The sequence below is a fragment of the Bombus flavifrons genome, chromosome 12 (assembly GCF_040668555.2).
Source record: "Bombus flavifrons isolate JBK064 chromosome 12, iyBomFlav1_principal, whole genome shotgun sequence".
NCBI lineage: Eukaryota > Metazoa > Arthropoda > Insecta > Hymenoptera > Apidae > Bombus > Bombus flavifrons.
The window spans coordinates 5662803-5684132 of record NC_138453.1 but is presented as its reverse complement, the minus strand read 5'-3'; the positions used below and the strand labels follow the sequence as shown (position 1 = coordinate 5684132).

General features: G+C 40.7%; 1 protein-coding gene and 1 long non-coding RNA gene across 7 annotated transcripts in view; one reads left to right on the top strand and one right to left on the bottom strand.

The window, feature by feature from the left end:
• Dll (homeotic protein distal-less) overlaps positions 1 to 3423 on the top strand; it is a 111089-nt gene extending 107666 nt beyond the window's left edge. For all 4 annotated transcript variants that reach the window (XM_069124667.1, XM_069124665.1, XM_069124664.1 and 1 more), the window contains exon 5: positions 2883 to 3423. In XM_069124667.1, the coding sequence (XP_068980768.1) occupies positions 2883 to 3048 (166 nt within the window). In that variant the 3' untranslated portion in view covers positions 3049 to 3423. The remainder of the gene's footprint in view (positions 1 to 2882) is intronic.
• Positions 3424 to 5035: 1612 nt separating this feature from the next.
• The window catches only part of LOC138185606 (uncharacterized), a 40032-nt gene continuing 23737 nt past the window's right edge, over positions 5036 to 21330 (bottom strand). The window contains exons 3-4 of one of the 3 annotated variants that reach the window (XR_011174676.1): positions 6320 to 6652; positions 5036 to 5764 (exon numbers count right to left, since the gene is read on the bottom strand). This is a non-coding gene — a long non-coding RNA (uncharacterized LOC138185606). Of the gene's footprint in view, positions 6653 to 21330 lie in introns of all 3 variants that reach the window. The other 2 variants (XR_011174677.1, XR_011174675.1) reach the window with 2 other exon arrangements.

Genomic DNA, 21330 nt, shown 5'->3' with positions numbered 1-21330 from the left:
GGCGACCGTTGATTGGCGTTATTGCAAAGCATTTTCGATAGAAAGACTCTAGAAAGAGTATTCGAATAAACTACTATATCAATGGGTATCGAATGGAACACTTTCGGTTTTCTAGATTTCCTTCTTCCATCATTTTCTCAATGAATGCTTTTGTGTTATCCTTTATGATTTCATCAGAATTACAAGTGTAAAATGAAGTTCGAGTTTGTGGCAGAGGAAACATAATGGAATTGGAAGTTCAAAGAAAATAATCCATTAAACGGAATCGTATGTATTCTCTGAATGAAATTAACTGTGGAAATGAGGAAAATGATTTTCTATCTCCTTGACAGAAGTAACAGTGTTACTTAACATACCACGAATTGACATTCTTTACTAACACTGACAGAACGGCGCTAAAGGAAGAGAGAATTTGTATTATTGTACTTCTCTCGTGACAGTGTTTTCATTGAACTTAATACGGTTATTTGCTTATGAGTATAAATGTTATTTATTTGATCCCTGAGCAAACCCAAATAACGTATGATGTGTGAAAGATGAATTATTCCAAGCTCCGAGCTAAGTTTCTCTTCTAACACGAATACGATGACAATAGAAAATTTGTTCTGCTCTATTTGTAAATAAGATACGATGCACCGAAATTCAGACTAGTTTTGCGAAACAGGAGATTTAACTTATTAAAATACTGAAATGAAAGTCGAGCGCGGTAGGGTTAAATTTACGTCGCTGGCGGACGTACAAGAATATCGACAACAGTCGAACAACATTCCTAAAAGTCAGAATCCACTGGCCGAGCTGAAGAAAAGAAGGAAACGCGGTGATACAGACGCACGAGATGCCATGTACGAGCGTATCGTGCAGAAATGACAATGGCCGAAAGGCAAATTGCGTCTGCGTGGCTGGCACGAAAAGCCAAGCAGCAACCTTGAAAGACCTCGCGAGTTCCTTCGGTAACGTGGGATAGAGGTGAGAGTAAAAGAAGACGAACGAATACGTACGATGTGTGCAGCAGAATGCACGCTAGAATTTTTCCCTTCGCATTCCTTCTCATACTCGTGCCTGCCATTCGTTTCTTTGCCTGTCCCTACCCTCTCCCCTGTCTGACCAAATGAAAAATGGTCACGAAATTTCCTGCACTCGTCCGTCTTATTCGACCACGTGTAGAACTAGCATGGAAAAGTCGATCGATGAGGCGTTAAGTAACCGTGTCCTTGTTAGATTCTTGAGAAAAATCCGCTCGTTCTCGGGAAAACCGTCTCCTGTGATTTCATCTCTTACGCAACTACCATCCTTTTTTTCTCTTTTCCATAGACTGCGCGTTGTTACTCCGAACATTAACTATACATATACATATGAATCTGTGTGTTGATGCGTTTACCCGTGGGCTCTTTTATTATAATCGATTTCCTTAGTGTATCGAGCATGGACTAAGAGGACAAACTGGCTGACAATGATGGATTAGAATTCCAGAACCCGATGAAGTAATTACAAAGACTCGGCGTGCTTTACCAGAGACGTAAATTATCGTTGATTGATATTTTCGACGTGTTTACGAACGATATTCCTTCTTTTACACGTTTCGTTGTCCGATAGAGAATTATGGTACGGGACCACGTTCAAGGATGAAAATAACACTTACGAATCGACGATACAGTCAGATCACTTTTAAATACGAACTCGTTCTACGTACCTAGTAATCAAGACGCGACTCACGGTAACTCGTTACTATTCGATCACCCAGTATTATCGCGTGGTGTGACCATCAATTGCGTGGGTTTGCGTCTTTACAGGCCGCTTCCGACCTTCGTAACAATTAGCCGCAATTAAAGTCGCCGCGGCAAAGGCCGTACGCTGGTTGTCTTAATTTCTGAATGAACTTCCTGACATCCAGTACGAGCTGGGTCGATATTCTCTCGAACTCGAACGACGAAAGGGTGGTTAGGGAATCGGTTAATCGTCCAACATTATCGACAGTGTAAAATATCACGGGATTCTATACGAATTTAGAGAACTTCTATTCTTTCTCACCTAAGTAGTATTTCTTGTTGTTTCAAAGAACTGCTCGGGATGCTAATCGGGAATTCGCTCGATTTTGACCTATCCTTCAACTACGATATAAAACGAAGCGGAATTTTTAATTTAAGTAACTATAGCATAGTTCTTATATTTATATTGGTTTACAAAAGTAATACATGTTGCAATTATAATCTTGTTTTGTATTGTTATTTGAAGATTCTAATATTACGGAATGAGTGAACTTCTTCCATTACTGGAAGAAAGATCTCAAAATATCGTCAAGTATCTGTATATTAAATATCAAATAACTTTTTAAGATCGTGAAGATCGTGGTTAATTTGACAGATAGATGTAAAATTCTTTTCATAAACATTTCCAAAAATAACCCAAAAATAACTTTCATATAATTCATTACACAGATATAGATGTAATGCAATATATACTTCGACATTTGCGATGAATATTGCACACTACGCATCCAATGAAGGAATTGAATTAGTTTACTCAACTGATCGCTGTTTATTTAGCTATTGTATTAATTCATATAACTGTTCGTTTCTTACGTTCCAATCGAAATGAGTGGTATGACAGTCAGCCCATAACGAATACATATTTGTATTTTATTTGACAATTATAAATTCTATCTACATTAACAAAAGTAAACATTCTGCACCCTATTTCTGTAAGTTTAATTCAAAAATTGAGCCCAGAGTATAAATAAAAATCGCTATATATACCGTTCAATATATACCGCAACGATGACAGAATTCTTAAAACCTCCGCCACGACAGGATTATTTTAGAAGAAAAATTCATGTGAGATAATCAGTGGTTGCTCTAATTTTATTATGTATGTTAAAATTGCAGCTCGATGGAGAAGGTATCCCAAGAACTGCACAAGATCACGCCTCATGCACCCTGCAGCGCGGACTTTCGAGCATCCCCTCTTTGGCGCCGCGGGAGTTCGTCGGAACACACTCTTCCCCGTGCAGTGGATATGCACGGAGTAATCCCTTTCCATTGGGACCGGTAAACATCGGCTATTGAGAAGGGCATCCGCCCTCCGTAAATCCCTGGGCACGTTTAACGCGATCATTTCGAAAATCGGATTTGGCCCTATTGTCCCCACTTAAGGGGATGACACCGATCTTAGCTGCCGCGGGAAGCTGCTTTCGTTTGTCGATGCATACCGCAACACGCCGTGACAAGGGCCCATTCGGGACATTCTTCTGGACCGTCGACCAACATATGTCCCCATTTTGATGGACCCGTCGCTCCTTTGAAACGTGATTTTGCGAGAGCAACGAAGCGAAGACGCGATGGAAGAGAGCTACCAACAAAAGAGCTCGCGTTTAAACATTTGTGTTTTAATTTCAAATATTTATCATTTGTGTGTAACTTCGTAAGAATTGATGTTTCTTGTTTCCATGGATTAAATCTGTTTCGTTTCATATGTAGAAATTAATTTACGTACCTAATATTTTATGGACTGTAAATGTGTACACGTTTTAGAACATTTTCATGCATCTGCTTCGTGTTTATGGGCACGCCTTTCGCTCAAAAGCTGATTTTGTAAAAATAAATGTAAGAATAAAAGAAAGATAGGGAAGAGATTACTAACATCTATTTTGTGATCAATCAAATGAATCAATAAAATTGAGGTAAAGTTCCGTTTTCTAATGTTCTTATCGAATACGTTTTACGTTATAATCTTTAATATTTGGAAAGCAGTCAACTAGGAAATCCACTAGAAAAGACAGTATGCTATTTCACGAGTCTTGTACGCGACTGTAAACTTTGTAAATCGTTTCAACAACCAGATTAGGAAACCAACGTAAGAAGTTTTTCTTTTCTAATTTCATTACCGGATTTCCTTCGACACTTGGCAATCTTTGAATCGTATAAAACTGATAAAAACATTACACACAGCTCTCGACTTTGCCCGAGTAATATCACATTATTGAACATTATTGCAGTAGATAATCGGTCGAGATAATCTCAGGAAAAAAAGCAACCCCTCTCCGGGTAATTTAATCATCCATCTCCCGCTACTATTCCATTCACATCAGTAAAATGCAAATAATGCGCCTTTCGATAGATCTTACGACGATATCGAGATGTAAAATGCAACAGAGGAGAAATACCACACGTTGATGGAGCGTGCAGTACGCTTTCCACAGACGCGACTGCATACAGAGATAGGAAAAGAGGCGAGAGAGCACTTTCGAAAATCTCGTGACTCGCCTCTTCCTTGTCGTGGTAATGCCTTGTAGGTAAAAAGGAGAAACTCGTAGGAAGAGAGAAAGGATGAAAAGAGACGGCCACTGTGGCTCGTAAAAGGAAAACGGAATCGAGGGTGAGCCGTAGTGTGGCCATTTTGTCTGTTTAGTTCCACACGGAGACACCCGATGTATGGACTCCGCGGTGCGTATAATCGCTAATGCTCAACCCCCCTTATCCATCCATGGGGAGGGTTAAAGCCGAACCCCCGCTAATTTCATAGATAGCCCTCGCTCTTTCCACGACGCCGTGAATGAACCCCGTGAGATTTTGGAGACACCGTTGGTCCCCGATTGTCTGCTCTTGTAACACGTTGTTATCAATGCATGATAATTAATTTGCGTCTCGCTGCGAGTGTCAACCCATGTTTCAGAGGGTTAGGCAATATTGTCGCGAGATTTTATAGACTAGACCATGCCAGTTCGAGGATTGTGAAAGCGTTAACTAGAGACGAAGAAGTTCGAACAGTTGCAAGAAACCTGAAACTATCTAATAGATATATTGGATTAACTCTTATGACATACGATTTAGTAAATAAAATGTTAGATAATCTAAAAGGTTACGCGTAAAGATACGGAGATGTATAATTAAGGGTTGAAAATAAGAATGAAATTTGAATAATAACAAAGAATTGTGAAATATTAAACTACAAATGTAATATAAAATATAATTAGAAGCTTAAGTCCCTTTAGAAGAAAGAATATGCAAGCTTCTATGTATATAAATAAGAGTCTCTTCTGTTTCTAATGGTATAAGTAAAAAATATATAATAAATGTTACCCCTCTGACACACTTCCTGTTACTGAAACACAATCACCTGTCCCTACAGTTACATTCTTCGCTCTATCAGAAATTTCTTTATTTTGAGAGATAATTTGCCTGTATTTAATCGGTACACCACACGTACTAGTAGCAGTGAATGTGTTAAGAAGCCTATGTACTATTTGTAACTCAAAATATAATAAATTCTGCAAATAAAGAAACTGCAGCTTACCTTCAATTATTATTAATATTAATAAAACTGTAAGGAACTGTACGACATTGTAAATCATCTGTCGCTTTCTTTACCACTTTCCTACCCTGTCAAAATCGATGTTCCTGATCAGCGATCACGAATCAGCATCATTGAACGCTTCAAATCCCGTCGTTGAGCCATTCTGTTCCCTTTCCTTTCTCACAGCGGATCGTTGCAGCCTTTTTGCGGGCTTTTTGTGGCCTTTTGTAAGAAACACACTGACCGAAAATTCCACTTGGTCCATGTCACAGACTTCACGGTCCATTGGATCGTGAACTAGATGCTCCTTGTCGTTCGCGGAGTGGCGAACCCGAAGAATGAACTGAATTGGCCTTTTCCATTTTCGCCAACTCCCTAAGCCTGTAATACCCATTTGCCAATCGAAAACTCCTCTGGCGAACTATTCTAGTTGTATAAAAGGAAAACGTAGCCTGGATATCGACAACAGATGGATCTGTGGTATTAAACGGTAAACAAACTGTTGATCAGTCGTGTAACGTTATTTGAAGAAATATATTATGCTATTGTTCGAATCAATAAATTAATTGAATAACATTAAGTTAGTGGATATGTCCTTTTTTGTAGATTTAATCAAATGCTTATACGACGTACATTATTTCAGATTTATAAAAATTACGTCGATTTTTAAATTCGACGATTCTTGAAATAGATCTGTTACGATTTCTTCTATAGAATAATTTATTATCAATTAAAAAATTGTTTCATTGGGACACAGAGTATCTTTAACTTTCTCCACTTGTTTCAAGCGCTTTCAGGGTATCTTTTCCAAAATGAAACTCATGTAAGGAAATTATACGAATACTCTAGTTACTCCTGACAACCAATAATGACGTATCAATTTTTTTTATGGCATAGTACCCACCACTCAGGATTAAATAATATGATTTATGGCAAATGGCTGCTTCTTTATTATATTCGATAATTAACGATAAAATAAAACACTGATAACAGTACCACATCGGAAAAGAGATATTTCATATGCACGAACCTAACAAAAAGGATGTCTGCGATAAGACGTTGGTAGGTACAATGTCTGAACACGTCGACGAGTTTTCCATCTTCCGAGCCGAAAAGACCTGAAGGCGAAGTCCCTCGGTCGATCCGTTTAGCCATCAGAGGAGTAGTAGGTATTCGTCTCTGGTCGCCGTCGGCCTCTGATTGTCCTTTATTGGGTTAAATTGAACTTCCTTCTCGTGATACGCGGCTCGCATCAACTCACTCGCTCTGAGTAGTTGCTTAGCTCTTAAACATCTGTGTAGGTACGGGGTGTTCTTGAAGTATCTCGATTTATCTTCGGCCTGCCGGAACGACGCCATTCATCCTAAAGTAGAAAGGAAAATAAAAATCTTGTCACAACTGGACATCAATTTTCAGCGATCATAATGAACATCCGACCAAATAAAAGATACAAACACGCAGCTATAAAATGTCATTTTATTAATTTTCTACGTTACAGAGACGTACTTAGAAGAATCATTGGATCATTTTAAAAACACCTATTATTTGACACTTTTGTCAGAAATGTATATATTTTTATAAAACAATTTCCTAGTTTCTCCTTAAGCTATAATACGTCGAGGATCTTTGAATTTTGGCAAGATAGAGATTAAAGGACACCCTGTAGATTGGCGGGCGGGCGAGTCATGCGAGCTTAAGAGTTAAGAGTTTGGGTTTGCGCTGCGCAACAATTCGCGAGGGGGCGAACCGCGACTCAGGAATTCAGAGCGGGTAAATACGGTGGGCGTCTTATTCTTACGTGCGGAGAACGCGAATCCCGCGACCTGTGAACCACTCTTAATATATCGTGCCATCGCGTCAAAGGCGTCGCTTTGACCAGCTTGCCTGTCCACCAAGACTCAGCCGAGTTTAACGATGTTAACAACGCCGGCATTCTACCGAAAGAGGCCTCGCTAAACTGGAACGTTCGTCTCTTATTCCGGTCCACGCTTATTACTCTAGAATCGAACAGGATAAGCGAACACTGTTTCCTGTTACACATAGATATCGATTTTAGGTTCAACAGATCGAATCCTTAGTTTTGCCAGCAAATAAAATTCAATGAAATTTCCTGTTTAACTTCCCCGCGCGATAATCTTTCGAGCGTAGTAAGTCAATATGAAAGTTTGGTTAATTTTTCAATAGGAATTGTTGGCCGATGGTTGAGAATCCCTGCTTGAGGGAATCGTACTGATAAGAATGAATTATGCAGATGAATGTTGCGGCGATGTCGCCGATGTATCAAACCGCCTCAACTAGCTCATTCTCCTTCGTTATCTATTCGTTGACGAGCCCGACGTGCGCGACGTGATCGTGGACCAGAAATCCGGACTGTTCCCATGTTCCACTTATAGCATTTGGTCCAATCGCACGCGTCTGACTTTAGACGAAGTCTGATAGCCCTAAAATCAACACCAGGCTCGATCCTACTGACGCAAACATCCCTATCAGCCCTGCAATTCGTCACGAATGAAAATCGCGAGGCTACATATCTAAATGAAACATGATCTATGCGCTTACGACTTTAGGTTCCACGTTTAAATTGGTACTTATGGGATGTCCAGTAGATGCGGATTCGTCGAATAGATAGCAAAATCCCATTCATTGACAAATTCAAAATGATCCAGATGATACCTAGGTCTCGCGGGCATATGCAGATATATATTAGCGCTGATTATCTACTTTCGGCACTTTGAACGAAAGAAATAAATTGAACAAACTACGTGATATTTATTTAAGCAGATATTATCTGTACAAGACTAGGAACTCGAGGAACAAATAACAAACTTACAAGTATTAACAAATGGACAGAATGATTGTCGACAGAATGTCGTAGTATATTTGGGTTGATTACTGTCAGTGATACAGATGAAAGAAATAGATAGAATAAACTACGCAATGTACTGCCAATAATTAACGAAAAAATAAAGGAAAAATTCTTCATTTCCATTTGTTTGTGAAAGAAATAAATAACATAAATTAGAACAAGAAACAATGACACAAATGTCGCAACTAGATAGCACAGAATACCAACACAAGATTAAACATGGCAATAGATTGCGTACGAGGTATTTAACGTATACGAGGAAATTTCGAGGACGGAGAGACGGCTCATGACGGTTCGTCAAGCCCTGGCCAAAATGCCTGGCGCTCCGCACAGTGCCCGAAAAGGCGGTCGCCTCGAGTCCAGCAAGGTAACCGTTAATGATCTTCAAACAAGTCTCGCGTCAATTTCGAGCGGGCAATTCGGTGAGACTGGACTAACAGGTGGAATAAAGGCAACGTAACGAGCCCGAGGTGTAGCATGAAACGAGCTCGTGGTTGTTAGACTTCTAGAAGCACGAGGCCCGAGAGAAAAAGGTAAAAAGGCAAGAGGAAAAGAGAAGAGCCGGGCGAAGGTGACGATAGATCATTAGGTAGTTGACTTGGTTTAAGTAACGGTGGCTAATTATCCCGGCGAGAGTTAATAACCTAGCGAAAGGAAGAAGCCGAGGGAGGTCACGAGACTGGCATGTCGATATTCGATTCTACTTGGCCGGGGATCTCTCCGGGCCGGCATCGAAGCACGTTACAAAAGTCCGAGTGGCGGAACAGAACGAAGAGAAGAAGGAAAAGGGGGCGCGAGTGGGAAAGGTAAGGAGGGAGGTGACTTAATGATGCCGCATCCGGGAGTCGCCAGGACATTGTACCGCGCAAAAAAGGATCTTATAACGCGTTCACAGCTGGACCCGCATTCTACGTTCCCCGTGTTCGAATGGGAGACCCCGATCCATTAACGACCCGACGCAAACATTAATAATCCGCAGCTTCGCCTCGATTGCCGTGCGGACGCGAGCTGCAAGGTGGCAACCTTGGCCAGGTGACGTAATAGTGGCCCGATCTTTTCGACCCAGCTTCCTGGACTCCATGACTACTGTTGCTACTGGACCCTTAATACAGGGAAACTATCAGTCAATGATCAGTTGGTCCTTTTCAAGTTTTACACGATACACGAGGAAGTAGTAGATATCGTTTCGTTGTAATAATCAAGTTTCTATCGATTAACATATTGGTGTAGAAGGTTTGAAATTGTCATTATATAAATTTTGATATTGTTTCGATTGTGGGACTTTTGTCCCCTTGTTCCAAGATTTATGTAAGGAATATTGGATTGAATAGGTGCATTAGTACTGCCCATAGTCTATTCCATGTGATATTTTCTACTACATATAATATATTGCTGGAAGTTGCTGCTTCTTTGTCATCCATTATTCTCTATTCACAACTATATTCTTCATATTTCATGATTCTTTACACTATACGATAATTATATAAATAGTAATTGGCTAATTATTTCTATACAACTGCTCTGCTATAAATTTAAGAAGTAGTCTCGCTATTTCCATTAAGAAATCCATCGATGTTCCAAACGTCTCTGAACGAAGCATTTTCTTATTCCACAGTGATACACAGTATCATACAGTAGTCTTCGACATTCTACACAGTAGTCGCTGAGTATTCGTAACGATGTAACATCCACCCATAACGCATAATCCTCCGAACAAAACAAATGTAAATCAGGGCAATAAATACTGAATAAATTAGTTTGACGAGGAAAGAGGAACGACTCGATCGACTGATTTCCCTGAAAAACAGCAAAATCAGCGAAATAGAGTCGCGTAGCCGTGGACCGTGAGGTAAGGTGATTCGGTTCGATTTCAAAAAAGCATCGGCCTCCCGCGGCGAGGATTCTCGTTCATCCATTCATCCAGCCGCGTGTTACGTTGGTCTTCCACTGCGTGTTGAAAGAAGAGGGCAACGCAGAAGAAGAAGGAACAGAGGTGGAGGAGAATAGAGCGTACAATCACGATGAGTAGCGGCCCTGAGGTGCGAGCCGCGAGTGGAAAGGCTCCCGGGCTGCCAACCTAATAAAGCAATTTGTCACGGTTGTCGTCCGAATGCCAGCCATACATTAACACACAATCTCGCCTCCGAGATAGTCGGTCTCCGTCCTCTTCGTCTTCCTTCCCTCCGACATTGGACCATCCTCACCTTTCCTGTTTTCCTCTTTTCCCATTTGCCACATCGAGGCTTTCTCTATCCACGACTTCGATCCTTTCGTCACGGTGAAAAAATCTCTCCTATTCCGGTGACCAGGTTAATCCTTCCGACAATAAGGCGCAGTTATCTGCAGCATGAACCCTCATTTATCAATTGAAAAGAATACGCTATTAAAAGACCCTCTGGTCTCTTATTCTTGTGCCAAGAGTTACGACGACGCTTATTTTTTTAGACCGATTTTACGTTAGAAACGTGTTTGGACTACTTTTCTCATTTAAGATGGCGGTGGTGTAAGAGAAACTTTATGTGAAATTCATCTAGAAGGTTTGCCCGTAGCATGTCTCGTGCAATACCAATTTTACGTGATTTGTCATCGTAGTCGTATATTCATTACATTTATTCAACATTTTATGTCACAAAATGAATGCTATGAAATTATGAAAAAATAATTACAGTATACTGCAAAACATTGCAATATACTGCAAATTATTGATAGATTAATCGAACTCTTGCTTATTGAACTAACCGATCTTATTACATGACCGAAACAAGATGAATAGCGAGAAGAACTAACGAAATCCTATTACGTAAACTGTTTGCTCGCTAACGAATTCAGATAAGTAGAACTCTACTGGAATCTTATTTCCCCTGAGATACAAAATATCAAACAGCTCGAAGTTGCAGCGTGGATCATCGCTAACCTACGCGACAGAGAAAAACCGTGTCGAAACTTTCTCCTTCTTTTTAGATATCCCAGTTTCGCGTGATTCCGACCAAGTTCTGTTATATAGCTCGAAAACAGAAACAATATTATCTGCCGGTCGATTCGAAGCACACAACGACCAGCCGGATTATTACGCGGTTTTTGCACCGTGACCCTGGAACAACCGGGCTCTCGACGATGGATTCTGACTTCCTCCGCGACGTCGTTGTAAAAGCTACGAGATTCTGCAGCTTCTTGCTACCGGCGAGAAGCAGCACTCTCGAGGTGCGGGACATTCGTGATTGATGGATCCTCTCTCCGAGTGGTCTCTCCGGCGAATCAGACTCGGCCACACTCTCTCTTCTCCTAACGTTCGTTCACAGTTCTTCTTCTGTGGTTGCTTCGCAGTTTCTTCTCACCACTAGAACGTACGCCTTCGCATCCGATGAGAGTCGGCTTTCTAATCAAGAATTATTGGTCACACTCGACTGCTTGGTTCACCTGGTTCTCCAGAAGGTGGTAGCCAGTATTCTCCTGCGATACAACGTAACGCAACCATGTCACATGGAGACGGTGTCGATTCGGCAGATGATTGAGGTTCGAAGCATGCAGATTCGAGGAATCAATGTCAGATACCATGTAATACAATGTATAGCAACATGTAATTTCCTCCCCGGACATTGTATCCGCGGTTACGATCAAGCCGGTATACATTCTTTTTTCCATCGATTCGGAATTCCGCCGCATGAAGATATTAAACATGTTACGCGCCACGCCTCGGTAATTCAATTCTCGGAATTGAGCGCGGTGCTCTTTATCGGCTTGCCTCACGGATGATCGCCGCCCCTAAAATCACGGTTCTCGCGGTTGCTCCACGGACTACGACTCGCTTTCTTGTAAAACGTTTAAAATACCGTACACCGTACGAAACGCGATCGACATTGTCGTATGGTATATATATATATATTTTGTATATACAATATATTATATATATATATTATATATACAAAATGGTCGTCGTACCACGTGATCCTCCTCCTCGAGCGTGATCGACCTCGGTGTCGTTCAGTTTTAACGTCGTTCCGTCGGCTTCGTTTATTTTTGTCTGGCTACAGGATAAAAAGTCTGATCGCGATTTAACGTTCTCTCGAGGAACGACCAGCTAACATGTTGCTAACTGTTCAGGAAGATGTGCCTCTTTTCAGCGAATTATTTATAAGAAATCGTTCGGTCCCATATGTATTATTTTATTCTGTATAACGGTTGTGCGATCTTTCGTTTAGAGCTCGCAAACGATGGTTGGTTTCATTACAAATCACCCGATATTCTCAGAAACACCTAAAGGCAGAAATAACCGGTGTTATTCTGATATCGCCTACTGATAAGGAACACCAACATGTGCATAAACGTTTAAGACCGTAAGACCAGTATTCAGTTGCAGTATAAGAATTGTCAATCTTTAAGGTCAACGTTCGAGATAATAAAAATCAATATCAATTTCCCCAAAAGCGCTTGTATATTTTTATCAATTACACAGACAATGAATCTGAAGTCCGTTAGTTTGAGAAAATTAGCGCCCCTGATGTTAACAAATTTCCCTGTATCATCATGAAAAGGAAGCAGCTTCGCTTTTATTTCAATCGCTACAAATATCCCAAATCAACTTGCCAACTACTTGTTGTTAAAAGGATCACGCAAATTTATTCTCAAAAAATTCTACAAACTCTAAGAATCCAATAAAAAAATTCCTATTGTTACCAGACATTCTCGAAGGTAGATCGGAATCGATCCAAGCACACGGAGGATTCGAGATAGCACCTGAGAGGGTGGGTTTCGTGCCGGACGAGCTGGCATGGATCCACCGTGTCATCGACGGTGTTTCTAGTTCAAGGTCAGCGGGAATCTAGGATGGGTCGCATGTCGAAGGAACCAGAGCGACGACGATGTATCGGCGTTCGGTGGTCAGCCACATGGCGAATTAAGGGTCAGCCCATTACCGATTTGACCTCGGATGACCCGGCAGTGTATACAGAGCTGGTTGCGTGCTGCTTGATTCAATTAACCCCACGACACACAAATACGCGCGCACACACGCGTATTGCGTTCTATGCTTACGCGGACGCGTTTGCACGTGTGGGACCGTCGGTCGAGTGGTCGAAGTGCTTCGGTCGAGGAACGAAGCACGACCGATGCTACGACAAATTGGCGAACCTCGTTGTACTCGTGAGGGAATCGTAGAGAAACGGGGCTGGTGGGGCGAATTGAATCTCAGATACGACAATTAGATCGTAGAAACGGGTTTGAGGGAGAAATCGTCGAAGAGAATGTAGTTTTCTGGGAATTACAGGAGTATTGTATTATAAATGTTTTAAATGCCCGATTTAGGTTTTAACTTCTTGAAGTTTATGGGTTCGATGATTAAGGTGTGGTTTGTATTTATAAAATATACAAAATAAAATACTCGTCATAATATTTAGTAGATAATATAAATATCTAGATCCTAATTCATTATCATGTTCACAAAAATATGCATTTCATAAATTATCGACTAAGTTAGTTTCTTGATTTTAAGTTTTCATTTCCTACGATTATCGTATTCCTTGCTCTATAACGTCTAATATAATATTTTTAATTTCGCAAAAGTTAGATACTTCTCATTTTAAACATCACTGCAAATATATATAACCACATATCTCCAAATTCAGATCTTTGTTTGACAAGATAATTGCATCTTTGACTTCGCAAAAATTTCAAGGAACTAACTCAGTTCAATGTCTTTTACGTTACCAAGATATCAAAGAGGAAACGAACGAAGCTTCGCGCTTTTAGCGAAGAGAAGAAACACACGTGCCTGTCAGGTATCGAAAAGTGTAGAAACCCGACGATTTTCGCAGTCCAACAACGGAACACCACGGTGGCAAATTACAGGCCAGTTTAATTCATATATATATATATATATATATATATATATATATATATATATAGATATATATATAAATGTATACACATATATAAATTGTTTCAAATTAGCGGTTTAACAGGCGTGTCCAGTATCATTATCTAGAACGTTAGCGGCAGGACGTGGGTGTTAAAACAGATCAGAAAGTCGTTCGTGGATCGATAAGGTTAAATCGCTCTCTCGTGTTCCGTCTGCAATTTGCGAAAGGACCTCTTAATTCGATGTGGTTTTCTGAGCTCCCCGAACCGACCGTCAGGCACGAACAACGTGTAAATATGTAACGAGTTCATTAGGTTGCTGGTCCGGCGAACTTTCGTGCCCCGCCATAACGGCGATCGTCCTGCTAATTACGGTTTCACCGAATTTCCGCGATTAACGACTCCCTGAGTCCACTTCTTTTCCACCTCCCCTTCTCCAATGTCGAGCATCGACGTCTTAACGACGAACAGCCTTCAATGATGGAACTGATTAATCATGGCTGTCTTTACCCTCCATCAGTGTAACCCAGAATTAAATTTCGCGAAATAAGTGTATGTCTACCTGTGTTTAAGCGAAGAAGAGCGGAAACGCTTGAAGAAATATATTCACGAGAGCCTGATGCAAACGCAATTAATTTTATCAGGCGTTTCGTGTAATTTTATATTGCTATCCTTCATCCCTTTCTCTTCGATAAATAAAATTCTTATAACATTGTCGGATATATGGGCCAAATATTATATCTCGACCATATATCAATTTTTCTCTTTCTCAATGTTGGGAAACTTTGACCTGACAGCACGAAAAATTTGTGTTTATCGCCGTTGCAAACAAAAACATTTCATTCGCCCGATGTTTGCTAATATTAGAACTATCAAAGTGGTTAAAATGACTAATTCGTAATTTGTTATATAAGTTTTATAATTCTTCTATTGTAGATATACACTGCACATTATTCTTTATCCTTATATACTCCGATATTTTTTTACGCAAGTTTTCCATTTTAATCGTCGGTCCTTCTTTCTCGTATGTACATATATAAGCGAATAAGTGAGATAAGATTGAAAGAAGCTATTCCTTGCAAGTCTGTAATGGTCTAATTGACGTGTGATCTGGAAAACGAGGAAAGAGAAGGAGCCCTTAGGAAGAACCGAAATCGTCGATCTTGAAGAGACAATCGGCTGGTGCAATCAGTATCATGTTTTCCCCCTCGGTTGCTTTGGTTCCTTTTATCCTTTTATGCAACGTTAACGCCCAACAAATGGACCTCTCGACTTCTATCGTGTCAACGCATTTGATAAGAGGCGAGGTCACCCGGTTACCAGTCAACAGATGCGTCCAATTGGCCGGCCTAATGCTATTGCAGCATAGCCGGCAGCGTACCAACCACAAAAAGTATACGTGCATTCGCGTTACCAAGAAAACTATCCTACCTCCACGCGAATCCAGAGAATATAGCCTACGAAGTAAGTAAATTGAAGAGGAACGCTGTTATCCGAGTTCGTATTTTCCTCTGATTCGAACTAGTTTGTTGGAACAGCGATTTATTTCACGGAAAAAGCGGTGGAACGAGAACAAGAAACGAGCCGAGGAATCGTGCGAACATAGGTTTCTAGATTTAGATTGCTCGTTAATTCAGCCTTTACTTTGTGTTACGACAAATTGGCTGGCGTTAAGATTCAGGAGTAATTCAAATTGAAGGGTTCAGTGAAGGAAAAGTGATATAGGTGATGAAATTTTTAATTTGAGGAGAGCGTGAGTGTAATTAAATTGTGATATAGAAATCAGTATACCTTCAAACATTAACCCTTTGCACCTCTATCTTTTTACACGAATAGACGCGAATAGAATCGATGATCGGAGCAGATTCAAGATATCACTTCGAACAGTTAAAATACTTTGTCTTACGTAGACGTTAAAATTTGGAGATTTATAATAATCTTTGTAAAAATCCCTCTTCCAGGAAAGTACGAATACACACATACGGTGGATCATTTCGTGTACTTACATCGTTTCACAAAAAATCCATCAATTATAATTTCTCAATCATTAACGTGATACTTATCATACGTTACAAAATTATCCTTAAATTATTGTAAAACGTCTCATTCCTTTTTTTTCGAAATTTTACAAAGATCCATCCTAATCTCTAATTAAAACAAAATTTACCAGTAGAAAAATAGCCGAGACTTTTTGTCGTCATCGAAAGAAACCCACTTTCAGACGCATTAACTGAAAGTTACACGACACCCTGATATTAGTATTCGCGAGATAAAACTCGTTTAATTCCCATTCCAGCGCGACAATACGCACTCAACTAGGTACGCGTGCATTAACGTGTATGTACATACGTAATCCTGTTCAACGAGCATCCTTAAGTGTAACTTAACTTAACGCGTAATGCACCCTATGATATTAGGGAGAGCGCGTATGAACGAACGAACAATGTGCGTGCGTGTGCGACGATAGTTTATCCTTTTTCGATGTACTGACTTGAACCCATCGCCGTATATGTGCGTGAACGCATTTACGGAGCCCTTCGCGTTTGCACTTCAACCGACTGCTTCTCGCGCACCACTCTCCCCATCGATGCTGCGTTCCCTCACCCCCTGGACCCCTCATCAAACCCCTCGTAGCCTGATTGAATCTACTCCGCGTGCGGCTTTTATTTCGCGCCGTGGAAACCCGAGCCAATCCGTTCTCGTTCCACGAACTGCGGCACGCCGAAAGTCACGTTTTGTTACTGGAGCGTCCGTCGAGATTTTTTCAATTAGCCGCGTCTATCCCCCAACACGTGAAAGTGCTTTTGTTCTTTTCGCGGACGTTGCCCATCGTCATGGTATTCCGCTGTTGATGGAAATGTCGAGGAATCGCTACTGTGTACGATCCATGTATCTTTGGTTTCTACAAGGTGAATTTTAGAGAGAACCTTTTGAGGAATTTTTAGTTTCTAAGGATAGATAGGGTTTTATTGAAAGTAGAATGTAGACTAGTGAAATATGTTTTGAATTACGAATTAGTATTGGTAAATCTCGAGGAAATTTAAAAGACTGTCTAAGAAATTTCCTAATTTCCAGGGCTGAGTAGTTCTAAGCTGATTAATATTAGCGAGAATGGTTAACATAAGTATTTCCTTGAATAAGGAATAAATAAGACTCAGATAAGTAAGACTTTTGAAGAGTTTTCTAAGAAATTTGGAAAGAATCCGTAATTCCACGGATTGTAGAATAGTAAGGGTTGAAATTAATTATATTGGATTCACATAATATGATGTGTATCCTAGAAGATTTTTTATGTCTATGCTCTGTGATAAATATTAAATCTCGCAAGGTTTTAAATAATCTTTTGAAAAATTTCTTAATTCGCAATGACGCAACTTCTCGACTAAAATAGCTATAATTCGTGAAGGTAAGGTGAATATCTGGAGAAGGAGATGAACCGAGGGTTTTCAATCTAGGACATTCGACGGCTCATGGGATCGTCGAATTGCGGAGTCTGCAATCGTACCACGGCCCGAAGTTTTGATGTCACAAGTTTCTCCTGGATGTCGAGAGTGGTTGTTAAAAGGAGGTGTCGCAATCGTGGTCGGCCGAGCCACTGTGCTGCTGTAGCCCTGGACTGCGCAACTCCTCGTCTTTCCGTAATCTCTTGAATATACGAACGCGTATTACGTCCTACCTGGTGTACACGCGACGTGCGTGTGTGTCCACGTGCTTTTACAACTGGAACTCGCGTTATTGCGTTCTTGCCTACGCCGCGTGGCAATTATAATTTTCGAGGTTTACGGCAGGCGAGTGCGGTTATTTTTTTCATTCTTTCGTTTTTGCAGTTACGCTGCGGATTCCGCCGGCTAAATTCGCGTTGAGCGGATTTTACGCGTACAACTACCACAGCCGGGGCAAATTAGGTTCAATTATTTATTCCTGGAACCGAGGAGGGGGCGTTCAAACTTGGAACGTCTGCTAGAGAGCTCTCGTTTCTACATTCTAATTTCCATCTTAATAGAGCCGCATCGAAAACTCTATATATTTCCCATTTATTTTTCCACAATTTAAAAGATACTCAAATAATTTGAAGAATTGGCAACGATAAGAAGGGAGCTCGAGTATTTAAATCGTATTTATTAGAAGAAAAAGAAAGCTATAGGTTTCATATTCAAAAGTGCAAATCGTTATCACTACGAATATTAATCGGCTATGAATTTATAGCGCGTTTAAGGAGTCATTTGATTTTAACTGATTCTGTGTTGATTTTCGTTGATTTATACAAATTAGTGGAATTAGAACGGATATGGAATTAAAAAAAGGAGTTGCTTCCTTATTGCTACCCTTTTAAATATTATCTCCATCTTATTTTCAAGAAAATCTTTATTTCCACTGATTTGTAATAATAGAATCTTAATAACGACTTTATAGCCACAAGCCCGAGATGAGTCGCTATAGAAGTCAAATTGCAAATTAAGCCCGTTTACTTGGTGGTCCACGCGTCAGGGACCAACGAATGCACTGAACTGGAATCGCGCGTTGTCCCCACGGAATTCGTCGCCGCAGAAACGTCGTCGGTACGCGATGTCACCCTCCTGCGACAATTAAACTATCCCATTCGACAAGTCCCGATTCCAAGATCAGATTCTCTTCAAACGCATTCACGCTCTATGCGAACACGCATTTGTCGCGTGAACGCGTACACATAATCACACGTGTGTGCACAATTCTCTATCCGTTGGTCATTTCGTTCCTCTAATTCCAATTCCATTACTGTATTCATTAGAAAGTATTTTATGATGAGATTGATGCAATACCTTCACATAATCGTTAGTCATTAGCATAGAGACTACAGTTGACGAGATTAATTTCGAAGTCGCTAAATCTGGAGAATTCAACAGCTTCATAAAAGGGATGGATTTAGAAATAGAATTTTATTATGATTATTAATATAGTGACGACTAATGGAGTTCTTAGGTTTGGGAAAATTATTTATTTATTCCGTTGAAAAAGGCGGTGAGTTTACATTAAATTTAATTTAATTTAACTTAATTAATGTGGGCACTCGATTTATTAACGTATTATCTTACTATGATTGTTGGTATAAAGACGATTAATCATGGAAATTAATTCCAGAACTGTCAACCTTGGAAAATTTATTTATTTCTTCGAAACAAGGAAATTTCTTTTGGAATCTGTTATAAACGATACTTGATTAATATGAGTAAACTTAATTCTTTTAAGATTTCATAATGGATTTCTAAACGTAAAAAAATGATCCCAAGACGAACGAGGAGTCACACCATGACAAGATGATCCCAACGGCGACCCACAAAATCCTCCGTGGCCAGATCGTATTAGGCTAATGTACATAAAGCCCAGTCTTGGGAAGAGAGGAACGCATAGGGAGTCGGCAAGAGAGACTAGACTAGAGAAGAGGGTGAGCTTTGATTGGTCCATTGAGGACACGTGCTGGCAACCCCGACGTGGGCCAGCCCTCTGGCTGTGCATCTCGTTACGAACTCATTCAGGAACTCCAACGTCGCCAATGACGGAATCAAGTGGGATTGTTAACGGGGGCACCGTAGGTGGCTGGGACAGAGAGAAGGCGATAGAGATCAGGACCTAATGACAATGACGATATAATCAGACAGGATAATTCACTTTACATGATCGTCACGAGCCACTGCGGGATTCTCCAGTCTTATCCCAACAGAGAACCGATTTCAACTCAACGTTCCTTTGATCCCCCCAAAAGCAAATCACATCGTACGGATGCATTTGTACGATTCTAGATCCCCATTGATAAGGTTCTCGCGAAGGAATCGATGTTGTTGGATTGAAACCAAGAGGGAAGGGTAGAATAGAAGACTCTTGAAAGCGGTCGTAATACTGCTACAATTAGATTAGACGTGCATACGTATATATACATATGAGAGACGAAACAAAAGTAGATGAAATAGAAGTGAGAAAAAATAGAACGAAGGGGAAGAAGGAGACGGAAAGGAGAAAGAGTAGCGGTCGACGTTCCCATGTGTTCCTACGAAGTCGATCAACCTGGTTTGTTCGAGCGAGCATGTGGGCCAACAATGCCCACTTCGGGAGCAACCGCGACGCACTTCACTTCGTCCATTATTCCGTCCACGTTTCCATGTGGCTGGGGTGCCGGGGGTATTCCCCGTTGCCAACAACATCGCAGCCAGAAACTACCCAAGCCTTCACGGTACACGAAGAGGGTTCTCCAGCGCACCGGCCACTGTTGAAAGACCCTGAAGTGCACTCCTTGAAATTCGCTACGCGGCAAGTAGCGTCGAGTCGGATGGCGCTACCTGCGTCCTCGAGCGGTGATGAAGTCGAGGGACGCCCTTCAGGCAGACAGGGGGGGTTGGGTGACCAAATTTTTGGTTACCGCCAGAGGCTCGTCTCTTCTTCGTCCATCGCCGTCCTTTCGTTAGCCGCGTTTCTATCTACTTTTCATGCGTGATTCGGATTACGAGTCTGCGGTGTTGTGGTGCTCACTGTAATTGGAGGATCGCCTGTGCAAATGACTTTATTGTTCGGTGTTTTCAGTCACGTACGGTACGCTGTCTAAGTTGCAAATGTGGGAGAAATTTTGGAATAAATTCAATTACCGAATATGTGTATGAAATATCTTTTACTGGGATGTTTTATTCTCTTTTATTTTATTTTGTTTTTCTTTTTTTTCAGGGAATTTTTGATTTAGTATTTAGAAGAATATTTTAACACAACTACTAGTTATCGTACCAAATGAAACTCTTCTGTATTTTAATCCTGCCTAAAACTTTTTGTACATTCTAAAAAATTGTCTTGTATAACATTTTCAGTAGATTAGTGAAATCTGTATCAATTTTAAATTCATTTAACTGTGTTCCTAACCCGTGTAATTTATCCAGTGCTGCCATTTTCCGATCCGCAACGACAGTTTCAATTCTTAGCTGGTTGGACCCTCGAGTCTGGCTCTCCTTTAGATCGGTTAGAGGTGCGGGTACGGATGTGAAAGAGAAACGTACGTATGTACATTCGTTGGTAGCCGAACGAAGGGTGAAACAATAAGCGACGAACGACAATGAGGATTTAAGTGGCGACCTCAATGATATCAACTGCACGCTGGAATAGAATTCAATTGAATTGAAGGAACAGCAAGGGGAGTCCTCCTCCTCCCCTCTACCTTTATGTCTCTCTTCTGGACAACGTTTTGTAAGCACTTCATCAACGTGTTTAGTACTTTCCGCGTAACAACTTGACGTCCAACAAAATTCTCAAGCTTCAAGCTTGATTTACGTCTACGTTGCTCATCTCGAATTGAAAATACCTGATAA